At 36.2% G+C, this 12,416-nt stretch overlaps 1 protein-coding gene across 1 annotated transcript; it reads left to right on the top strand.

Moving 5' to 3' along the window:
* Positions 1–8,276: 8,276 nt before the first annotated feature.
* LOC149028160 (putative protein phosphatase 2C 25) lies at positions 8,277–11,454 on the top strand. Its single transcript, XM_089168900.1, has 4 exons — positions 8,277–8,977; positions 9,145–9,483; positions 9,597–9,776; positions 9,895–11,454. The coding sequence occupies exons 1-4, from the start codon at positions 8,492–8,494 to the stop codon at positions 10,054–10,056; spliced, it is 1,167 nt and encodes a 388-aa protein (XP_089025026.1). The 5' UTR covers positions 8,277–8,491; the 3' UTR covers positions 10,057–11,454.
* The last annotated feature ends 962 nt before the right edge of the window (positions 11,455–12,416 follow it).

Here is a 12,416-nt window from a genome sequence, read left to right as displayed (position 1 = left end):
CAAAGTCCAGGACTGACTCGATATCAACCTCGACAGAGCCAAAGTGGAGAAACAATCCTGACTCCTCCATTGCCATGAAATGAGATTCTTATCCTCTAGCACAAGAAAGCATATTTGACATTTACATTATTTGATTTGATGGTGGAAAGATTCCGGACTCTCTATTGGAAAAAGACTCCTCATTTTGATTTGAGATTTTAAAGCTTGCTTTGATTATTAAAATGATCAGCATTTTTTGGGAATTTCAGAGAAGCCAATTCAAGCCGTCCACATATGATTAAAGAACAACCATGCACCATTTACTTTGACCCAAAGTCCAACATAAACTTAAATAATATTAACAGAGACAACATATGTAGTGGGAAATGATTGTGTAAGCATTAGAATTTGGAATTTTAGAACACCATTTTGACATCTTCTTCTACAATTATAGATAACACAACACAGGAGACAAGAAATTATTCCACTCAAGACGAAACAGATGAGAACCACTCACTCAGCCCTAACGCGTTCAAAAGTTTAAGTAGTCTTTCTAGTTGAATTGTGACTTGTCTCTTACTCAAGCATCGCCCATCGTTTGACAGCTTCGAGACTTTATAGGTAAGGTAGGTTCTCATAAAAAGAAGAGAATTCAGATTGGGTTCTTCTAATTCGAGCTTTCCCAGTTACAGTGAGCTTTCAAAGTTCAAACCAGCATTTCACAAAGGAAAAAAGGAAATTAACGAAGAAGAAGAAGAACAAAATCTTTTCTCTCACGTTGCAGTAATTTCAGAAACTGGGTTGAAATTAACACCGTGTGTCTAAGAGTTCCCAGTTGCCAACCACCCTGGAAAGTGGAAACCATGGCCATTCAATGATTCCAACTTTCCAACCCACTCCAGTCTCCAGGTAGTGAATATAGTATTAAGTAAATATGCAGATCACGTCACTGCAATCGTGTAGAGAACTAGAGATTCTTAGTATGTATGGATTTGCTCCTTCTGTGCACATAAAAGTCAACCATCAATTATTCTGTTTTTATATATTTAACACGTTACTTAAATATATTTGCAGAGGACTTTTTGTCAACGAATAAAATATATTAGATACAAAGTCAACATGCTTTTTTCGTAATTGATTGATAAAAAGTCAACTTCAAATCCGAAATGGTCACATTATCAAATCAACCTTGTATCGGGTAGGGTTTTTTATTTTTTTTTTATTTTTTTTAATTTTTTTTTTTTTTAATTTTTATTTTATAATTTTATAAATATTTATATTAAGGCTTAAATATAGCTAAACGGCTGTGTAAATACATCTTATCATTATTGAATTAAGTATGAATCGTTCATGATGGATGATCAAGAATTAATCCTATCAAATTTAATGAGAAGATTTAGAAGGCTGTTCAACTAAGCATTTACACGGGCGTTCAGCCACCACCTTCTCTTATTTTAACATTACCTATCTGGTAGTCGTAGTATAAATAATTATTGGATTTGCTTAATATTTAAGAATAGTTTTATAATTTATTATAATTTTTGCTACTAGTTTTGTCTTAGGAACACTCTACTTTTCATCCATGCATTTCTTCTTCTTTTTTCAGTCCAAAAGCTGAATTATATAAAGCTCTCTTGGTGGAAATCCCTGGAGGCGTCAAAAGAGCTGTTTAACATGAAATATAGGAGGCAATTCCACCAAATTCTATAGCGATTAAAAGTTATAGCCCCACGAGCAATTAAATATGCATAAGTATTGTTCGATCTACTAGTAAAATAAAAAAAACACAAACTCAATATAAATCCTAAGATTCATAATCTCATCAACAATACAACAACATATTTAATCTAAGGGATGACTCCGACCATTGAGGGCCTCGATTGCACCTTTGTAGTCTGAGAAAATAACTAGTTTGGAAATGTGATGGATTCCGCCATCAAAATACCATCCCTTATCGCCTCTAATTCCACTGCAGTTGCCGACATACTAAGTCCAAAGTGTGCATTTGTCGTTGGGAAATCTCCAAGCTAATCCCAAATAATATCTTTTCTCCTACTTTGTTTATCCGTAGCACCATCCATATAAACCTAAAAATGGTATTCAACATTTAGTGAGTTAGACTAGACATTGTGAGGTCAAGATCTTCATGACAGAGATTCAAATTTACATATTGCACTTCATTATATAAGGCCCAAAAACAATTTATTATGCCTTCTAAACAAGGTTGTTTCCCATAAAAAACAAATCTATTTTGGGCTTTCCATATAAGCCAACATACGGTGCTCTAAATCATATCCACTGTTTCCAATACAGTTGTGTGTTTATATTTGGAGTGTATAAAATTAATCCAGTCATGCATAGATATGCCTGAGATTTCAGACACATCAATTCTAAAGGGAGAAACCTTCCAACAAATTTATGTAAAATGGCAAAATACGATGGCAGGCATTATAAATTCCATAGAAGAGGCATACAACAAGCATAAAGGGGAAGAACCACAATGCTTATGGAATAAATTCTTATTTGTGGCAATAGCTTCACTCGCTGCTGTCCATATAAAGGGCTTTATTTTTGGTAGGTTTGGAATATTCTAAATTTCTTTCCAACAAGGGAGAGGAGAGAGAGAGAGAGAGAGAGAGAGAGAGAGAGAGAGAGAGAGAGAGAGAGAGAGAGAGAGAGAGAGAGAGAGAGAGAGAGAGAGAGAATGTTACTAGTTCTAGCAGATAATGTTAAACTAAGGAAATAGGCTGACTTCACTGTAAATTTTCCTTGTGTTTGTTTGGTCCAAAACTAAGCATTTGCGGTAGATTGAGAAAGAATGGATAACAGTAAAATTTCATGGACCTCAGAAGGTGAGAAGAGGGAATCAAGAAGATTCTTGTTCGAAGTGTTTTTATTTCAGTAATTAACTCTCCCACTAAGGTAGGACCATTTGGCAACGGAGAACTCACAATTCCTTTAATAGGAAGAGAAGGGATCCAAGGATCTCAATAAATCAAAGTGGATTGTCCATTGCCAATTTTCCTCCCAATCCCTGAAATTAACAGGTCTCTTCCAACCAAAATGTTTTTTCATCCACAAGAGCAAGACCTAGGTACCTCTACCCTCAACAAATCTTGATTATGAAGATACTTTACAGACATAACTCTTGACCAAAGAGTATCAAGACAGGCGACGAGTCTCCAACTTTGTTTAGCCAACAGGCCTCTATTAAAACAATTTAAATCTCTAAAACCCAAACCACTTCCCTCTTACACAGGGTTTCCCAGTTGACCTAATTAATTTCTTGTTCCTTCTTGTTTTTCCACTAGAAAAGTCTAATTTTCTGATGGATCTTATTATAGAGGTCTTGAGGTATTAAAAAGCAGGACATGACATACATGGGAAGAGCACATGCAACTGTTTTAAGAAGAATTTCTTACTGGTTTATGTAAGATACTTTCCCCTCCACCCATCTAGTTTAGATTAAGTTTATCCAAAATAAAGGAGAAAGTACAGAATTTTTACTTACCAAAGTGTGGTAGGTAGACCTAAGTAAATGCCATGTGATTACACCACATGGATATCCACCAAAGTAGTTATTAACTTAGATCTAATACCTACTGGAGTGTGAGAGCTGAAAAACATTTTGGACTTATCAGAATTGATGTGAAATCCTGATATTGATTCGTACCCTTGCAATAAAACGTTTATTAGTGATGTATTTTGAATAGTGGTAGGAGAAAAAAAGTATGGAATCATCAACAAAGATTAAATGATTTAGCTCTTGAGCTTGTCTAACCACTCTAAACCTAGGTAATCCTTGAATCACAATATTAGAAGTTAATATTTGATTAAAAGTTTTTTGGCACAGAATGAAATGTAAAGATTCAAGGGGCACCTTGCCTAATCTCTCTCTGAGGGACAATTATTTTAGTCAAATCACCATTAATCTTTAGTTGATATTCAACAGTGATGATACATTGCCTTTCTTCTTTTAGAGCCTTTGAATGGATCAACAAGTATTCATAATCCATTTCATGCACATAAGCTTTTCTTATGAATAAAAGTACATATAAATACCAAAGAAAAAGAAGGAAATTATGGGGACATGGAGGAAGAAAACAAGCTAAGAACATTGGAAGAGACTAACAAAGAGCTATCAAGATCATGGTAAAACATATCACCAAATTTCGATCGTTTCGGCAACTAGCGAAAATTTTTTTAGACCAGAACCGAAATCGATAATGCTTCAACGAGATATTGCATCTCACAAAAAATTGCCGATTCACGAAATATCGCCAAATTTCTCTAAAATTTTGGCAATATAAATAGAAAAATCGCCAAAATTGAACGAATTTCCAACATATTTTTTATGAATTCATCTCTCTTCTCCAGAGCTTCTATTTCATACTTCTTGCATTATTGCCATATTTTACTTCAATTTTTGACATATAGCAGTAGATATCGCTTCATTCTTGATGAATATAATATTGTCTGCTATGATCAATCAAGATTTCACACAGATTTAGATGTTTTGTGACGTTTTTTCATCTAAACACCAATTTAGGTAAGGTTTTAGGAAAAACCAACAATTGCAATGTGTTTGTTGGCATCAAACTGGACACCAAATTTGGGGTCAAAATGACCTAAAATACCCTCCGAAATGGGGAGTCGAAATCTGGTCGAAACTAGCCAATATTTCCCTCGATATATGACAGAATTTGCCGAAACTTTGCACCTTGATCAAGATTCAAGACCTAAATAACAACAATGTACCTGTTCTTTGGGATATCTACGAGGAGCTTAAGGTGCAAAAAGGATATCCGCCTAGAGCTAACATCATTGCATATGATTTTCCAAATCTGATCCAATAAATGAGATTTGGTGGCCAAGACACATGGCTTTTAATTAGTCACCTGTTTTTGCCTGAATCTCATGTACACTTTATATAAGAGGTTTGGTCTGATCTTAATGAATCAAACATCATGTAAAGCAATTCTAGCTTCAATTTTCCTGTAAAAAAGAAGGTTGCATAATTGAGATAGAATCCTATTCCAAACTAAGTAGTCCCTAATCTCATTTTCACTTGTGCTATCTCCACTTTGATTGATTCTAAATCTTCCTCTTAACAGAACACTTCAGATTATTCAATTTAAATAACGGTGGATAGTGTACAAAATATAGGCCTCTCATGGTGTGGCTTGGAATGTGGTGAAAAGCATTTGATGTTAGGTAGCACTTTTATGCCATTTGAAATTTGCTTTTGAACTCACTTCTACGCTTGTATATAGAGCTGTTTCTTTTATTTTCTTTTAAAACTGGTACAAATACTTGGCCAATAAATAGAAGTATAGAAAATATAAAAAATTGCTCTTCAATGTGGTCAATCATTTAAAACATACAGGTGGTTTACATTCAAAATGGGTTGGTAAAATCATGTCTTGTATCTTACCAGAAAGCTATTGTGATGTATAGAGTGACATGAGAAGTGGACTTATTTCCACTGGGGTAGGGGAGAACTGCTAAGGTGTAGCGAAGTCAAGATTTAACACCGAGAAGGACATTGATAGAGATTGAATAATGATTACAAAATTTATATTACTAATATAAAAAAAAATTAAAAAAAAAAAAAAAAACTACCAGGTCAAGTATTTTTACTTCAAAACACTAGAAATAGTTTCACATCAAATAGTTTCATAAATACCCTGGCCTGGGGTAGCTCCGCCCTTGACACGTAGGCACAGTTACGAGCAAGATAACCAATTTACACTTTTTCTCTTTTATCTTTTTTCAGTGCACAATTTATACGGATTTCCTTTTTCTCCTATAATTTATAGGGTTGGTTCTATGTATATTATGTCCGCGATACTTCTCCATCCAAAAAGAAAATGAGGTTTAAGGCATGCCATACATAGCTTACACGTAAAATGATAGATTATTATTATTATTTTTTTAGTAGAACAAAATGAATTGATTGAAATTTGGAACTTTGTCACCCAAAATAGAGAATTTAGACACCTTACATTTTATGACTAATTATTATTATTTTTTTTTTTTGGGTGACCATTTTATGACTAATTCATCACCATATATGAAATCTTCTTGCTTAATCAGGTAATATCTCCTTGAATGTTTCCAAGCCGCTATTAAAATATACACTGTTCATGAACTTAAACAGTTATAACTACCAGATTCAATTACCCAGATGATTTGGAGGACTCATCCACAATATTATCATTATGGATGCGCTCATGGTTTTGAAAATCAAGAAACCAGTTTAATTTTCCATTTCCATATGCACGTTTGTTTGACCTCTTTTAAAAGATAAAAACACCCTTGAGAGCAAAGGCCTGGTCACGGTGGTTTCTCATGGCTTGTGTCCTCCACGCTTTTGAGAAGAGACTTAAAAGTAAAAACATTATATTAGAATTCTTGCATTCAAGATTTCAAGTGCCAATTTCCATGTATGCTCTTTTTTTTTTTACTTCTTTCACTTTATCCACACTTTCCCAAATTCCATGTATGCTCTTTTTTTTTTTGTAATCTTCACTTTTTCCAAACTTTCTTTTCGTTGGTAATCCTCTTTAACTTAACTTGTGCCCAACTTTTGCTAATAGTTAGTTGTGTCAAAATTGTTTCTTCAAGTACAAATTTTCTTAAATTTCAAATTATATTTTAAAAATTACTTCAAGTAAAATAGGTTTTAGTTGATCTATTAATTACTGTTTTTTAGTGGATTCTCAAACAGGTCTCTAATTTTTTGTAACATTAAAAACAAGTGAAAAATCACAAAACATAATGACCTTTTTACCCATTTATCTTCATTGTTAATTTTTTTTTTATCTAATTGGGGGGGGGGGGGGGCCGGTTGTAAGTACTCATATTTTACACATGAAACAAGGGCCATAAAGTCAAAAAAGCAAGGAAAAATTTGCAAAAAAAAAATGCTTCCAGACCAAACGCTTTGCTCCAAGTCTAATTTTGAGCAGTGGGTGTGTTTTTCAACCTGGGAGGACGATATTGAATTACTACGGTTATGCGGCACCATCATACGACTAAAGTTCAACAATTCCATCACCTTGGGGACAATGTGATTTTCAAGGGGTCGGTAGTGTTAGGACCCTAGGGATGAAGCCATGTTGAATGAGGGTTAGTTAGGGTTTATTTGAGATAATAAATAGAGGGAAAGAGAGAAGAGAGAGGAATGAAAATATTTTGGAGAGTCTTGTGGGCAGCCGTAGGCTAAGGAGGGAATATCGTGAGGTGTGTGGGGGATGATTGGCACTATAGAAACCAGAGTCTATCTTGTTATTTCTTGTATTCTTATATGAGTTTTTGGGAAATATTGTCGGCGAGTTTATATTAAGGCGGAGTATATTACTAATATAGGTGTTGCTAGATGGGTGCGATCCCAAGATCTCCCTAGGGGAGTTTGACCTTTTAACCACCCAACTAATCCATCATTGACACATTCCTTATCAATGCCGGCTCTAGTTAGCAATGCTTCTCTACCCTTGAGTGCCATGGCATATATAGGTTACAGCCAAAATGGATAATTTTTCTTTTGGATATAATATAATGGATAGATTGAAATTTGAAACCTTATCACCCAAAATAGAGACCCTATACACCTTACATTTTTATGACTAATTCTTCAATATATATATATATGGAATCTTCTTGCTTAACCAGGAAATTTCTCGTTGAATGTTTCCTAACCATTCAAATATACACTGTTCATGAACTTCTGCAATTATTACTACCAGATTAGAACTCATCCATAAAATTATCATTATGGTTGCGCTCATTGTTTTGAAAATCAAGAATCCAAATTAATTTTCTAGTCCCATATCGATGTTGACACGTTGTTTGACTCTTTTGAAAAGACGAAAACACCCTTGACAGCAGAGACCAGGTCGCAGTGGCTTCTCATGGCTTGTGTCCTCCACACTCCTGAGTCTGTGAACCTGAACTAATCTACGGCTATTAATAATCGTGGCTGCTCTAATCTCTTCCCACGTGTCAAGTAACGGATATGTAACGGTCATAAAACGTTAAGATTTTTCGTCAATATTCCGTATATCTCGCTTTTTTCAATTTGATTTTTTTTGGGGGAAACCGTCCATTTCTCGCACCGGCAACGGTAAGCTGGCCATTGAATATCTAACCAATAAAAACCAGACACCTGTACATCACAGAACCTTCCCCACTAAGAATTGAGAAGAGGACTGAGTGAGGAGAGCTGAATAAAGCCCATAAAGGCGCTATTGACCATTGAATGAGTTTTTTAAACGTTAAATAAAGATTTCTGTAACTTCAAAAAATGGAAATCGTGTTCGAAAATTTGCCATTACCACGTATTTTATTGCTATTTCTCTCTCTGCTTTTGACTTTGACTCATTTTTTCATTTTTCCTTTAAATACCATCTCTTGCACCATTTCACGGCATCAAACAATCTAAACCAGAGAAAGAACTACAATTTTTTCAGAGCAAAAGCAACAAACAACACAACGAGAACGAGCCAATACGATGTCTTGTGCCGTTGCAGTGGTGAATTCACCTGTTTTTTCACCGACGACGTCTAGGGTTTCTTCTTCTCTCTTTTGCAAGACCTGTACTTCGTCGTCACCGGACGCTATATCTCTAAACCTGAATCATCATCATGGATCATCTTCGGCTGCGATGGCTTCTTCATCTTGTGGGTCTCCTTCTTCTTCTTGTGCTTCACCGTCTTCGCCTTTCAGGCTACGGTTTCAGAAGCCACTGAGTGGATTTAGGCCTCCAAAGAGCGAGACTTCACCGACGTCGCTTTTGAAGAGAAAAAGACCGACCAAGATCGACATTCCAATTTCTGCTTTGAGTTTTGCCGGCACAACAACTCCTGCGCCGGAGGAGCTCCTGAAAGAGTTGGAATTTGAGAGGGATGGTGTCTCTGTTTACTGTAAGAAGGGGAGAAGAGAAGCCATGGAGGACCGATATTCTGCGGTCCTTGATCTCCAAGGAGATAACAGACAGGTATGGTGGACCGGTGGTGTTTTCTTCTTCTCTGTCGAATGGGAAAAAAAAAGTATAGAAAATTGATTAAGAAATTAGGGAGAACTGGTCAAAATATGGATTTTCCCCGCTTTCTGCGTCATTACATCCGAAATTGATTTTTTTTTCTCTGGTGTTTATAATTGCAGGCTTTCTTTGGTGTCTTTGATGGGCACGGAGGTGCAAAAGCTGCAGAATTTGCAGCGGAGAATTTGGATAAGAATATTTTAGATGAATTTACGAGGAGGGGAGGAGACGAAGTTGAGGAAGCTGTTAAAATTGGGTACCTCACCACAGACGCAGAGTTCTTGAAAGAGGACCTCCGTGGTGGGACTTGCAGTGTAACAGCACTGATCGTTAAAGGTGATCTCGTCGTTTCTAACGCTGGTGATTGTCGTGCTGTTATGAGCAGAGGAGGGATTGCAGAAGCCCTTACTTCAGATCACCGGCCTTCGAGGGTGGATGAAAAGGAGAGGATCGAAGCCCTGGTAAGCTTACGTTTCTGGTCATCTTCCTTAACCCAAATGGGAATCACAATTTGGTGCAAACCAGAATTTTGTTTGGATTGTGACTGATGTATCTGCTGCAATTATGTTTTCAGGGTGGCTATGTAGATAATTGTCATGGTATGTGGAGGTTACAGGGGACTCTAGCTGTATCAAGAGGGATTGGAGATCGATCCCTTAAGCAATGGGTAACAGCAGAACCAGAGACAAAAATTTTAAAGATTAGACCAGAATGCGAGTTCTTAATTCTAGCTTCTGATGGCCTATGGGATAAGGTAACGTCTTTGATTTTTCTCCTTTCTATTTATTTTCCTCCATAGTATTCTTCAATTATTCTCTAGTTATATTATTTGAACCTCGCAACTCAAAATGGTTCTGTTCTTATTTTTCCAGGTTGAGAATCAAGAAGCTGTGGACATAGTTCGTCCTCTCAGCGTTGGCACTGATAAGCCAGAGTTGATGTCTGCGTGTAGAAAGCTTGTGGAGCTTTCTGTAGCAAGAGGCTCAGCTGATGACATCAGTGTCATGGTAATTCAATTTGATCGATTTCTTTGAGTCGGTGGAGCTTGCCTGGGAGCCAGAAGAATTATTTTGCACATCATCGCATCATAGTAGCAGAGAGCACCAATTTGATTCAGCCTGCAAGTATTATTTTTTTTTAGAAGAAACTTGCAGCTTTTGAAGATTTGGTTCAGGCTTTTTGAGTTACTGAACTGCAGAAGACAGACCCCTAACTCCTTTCGATATATAGAATCGTGGTGAAGAGCCTCGATTTTTTGTAACTTCTTGGTCTATCCAATTTCTATTTTTTCAGGTAGAATTTTAGCATGTAGCAGACTGACAAACATATTCGCAATAGTCATACTGATTTTTTTCAATAAATTTTCATAGAACTAAATATAGGTTGTTGATCAAAGACTAGGAAGTTGTCGAATTGAAGTCCGTCTGAAAGATATGATATTGTTGAGAACAGCATAAACCAACATATAAAAGAGAAGCTTTTTTTTTTTTTTTGGCAGTTGTTTCCTCAGGCTTGCATGCTTGCCTATAGAGGGAAATAGCTTGATAACCCAGGAACACACAGTTACGTGTTGTAGATGGGATCCAGATTCACACAACCGGTGTTGGGACAGGCAGCAAGTGGGAGACAAAATTTAGTACCCACAAGGAGAGAGCTGCTGGAGAGGGCAATAGCTTGATAATTCAATTCAGGAACACATAGTTTCGTGTTGTTGACAGGATCCACACAACGGGTGTTGGGACAGGCAGCAAGAGGGAGAGAAAAGTCCACAAGGAGAGAGCCACAGGAGAGGGCAATAACTTGATACCCCAGCCACAGAATCCACCCAACTGGTGTTGGGATAGGCAGCAAGGGATTTTCTGTGTGCCTTTTATTAGTAAGAATTTTATATGGCATCCATTATTATTGGAGTGAAACTAATGACCTCCCACTATTATGCCTAAAATTACATGATAGCCGTAGGAGAGGGCAATAGCTTGATAACCCAGGAACGCACAGCTCCGATCTACACAAGAGTGTTGGGAGTTGGGACAGGCAGCAAGAGGGAGAGAAAATCTAGTACAGTCCACAAGGAGAGAGCCACATGAGAGGTCAATAACCAAAAACTTGATAACCCAGGAACACATAGTTTCATGTTGTAGACAGGATCCACACAAACGATGTTGGGACAGGCAGCAAGAAATTCTGAGTGGCATTTTTTATTAGTAAGAGTTTTTTATATGGCATCTATTATTATTGAGGTGAAACTAATGAACGTCCACTATTATGCCTTAAATTACTTGATAGGCACTTGAAAAATTACAAATTGCCCACAGTTATTTTTTCCTATTAAGTGAATAAAAAATGACATAAATGCCCTTCCCCCATTAACTCATTTAAAATTTGTAATTCAAATTATTCAAATACCCTTAAATAACTTCCCTTACCTAACTCTTAGGTGGGTGAAGGTCAATAATCATCTACCCACACATCACCGGAAACTGCCCACCTTGTCAGAAATTTTTTTGTTCGTCCTCCCTACCGTCTATTAGTAATTGTTGATTTTGCAAGGAAAATAAGTTTTAAGAAAATATCACAACTCTTATTAAGCATGATGTGGCGTGGCTTAATTTGGTTCTATAGTTTGCAAGCCGATTTATTAATTATATGGATATTTAAATGGGTTAATCCGTTTAGGATCCCCATATTCATTGGGTTTCAATCTAATATAGGTATGTTTTTACACAAACAGACACATTTGCTGTCTCTTAAAGCCATTTCTTGAGGAAGACATGTCTCTTCCACCTAAAAGTGTACCTTTCTACTTAGAGGTTTCATCCTATATAAGGTTAGAGTTTCTTCAATCCATTCTTTCCCCTCTCTCTTTCTCTATTGACTTAAATTATAATCATTATGCTTTTAGTTTACAATTTGAGTACTATCTTGAAAAACTGTAAGAAATTGTTAGTAAGCAAAGTGCTCATTTATAGAAAGCTATTATGGTTGTTGTATCTCGGAGGCTAATTCGCATTCAAATTAGAAGTGCTATTAGGGATGTCTATGGTTCGTTGACACACATCAACTTAACCATCTTGTTGTTTTCTTATACACTTATTTGATAGAATTGCTAAACAAATAAATCATGCTCATTTTCCTTGAGTGTGGATCATCTCCTTGACGGCTATACAACCACAAATTATAGGGGGTTTACAAGTAAAAATATTAAAATATTTAAAAAAAGAAAAGAAAAAACTAAAATCCTATCAACCTAAGATGGATTTTGCTTGAGATCAGTGCTTATGTCTGAGCAATAAACAATTGGATATCAAAACTTATAATTAAACTCCAGCATCAATTATCAGCATGTGCAACAAAAGTCATTTTAAGTGATGCTGACCAAGTTTATGTGGCTTTA

This window comes from Hakea prostrata, chromosome 1 (genome assembly GCF_041222555.1).
Source record: "Hakea prostrata isolate BN-2017 chromosome 1, UWA_Hpros_2, whole genome shotgun sequence".
Taxonomy (NCBI): Eukaryota; Viridiplantae; Streptophyta; class Magnoliopsida; order Proteales; family Proteaceae; genus Hakea; species Hakea prostrata.
Note: the sequence above shows the minus strand (reverse complement) of the source record. Positions and strands in the feature narration are given on the sequence as shown.

Excerpts from the sequence above, each read along its gene's own strand:
- LOC149028160 (XM_089168900.1), top strand. The coding sequence starts at position 8,492 with ATGTCTTGTGCCGTTGCAGTGGTGAATTCACCTGTTTTTTCACCGACG. Across the intron at positions 9,484-9,596 it reads AGGAGAGGATCGAAGCCCTG|GGTGGCTATGTAGATAATTG; the intron begins GTAAGCTTACGT and ends TTATGTTTTCAG. Across the intron at positions 9,777-9,894 it reads CTGATGGCCTATGGGATAAG|GTTGAGAATCAAGAAGCTGT; the intron begins GTAACGTCTTTG and ends TTATTTTTCCAG.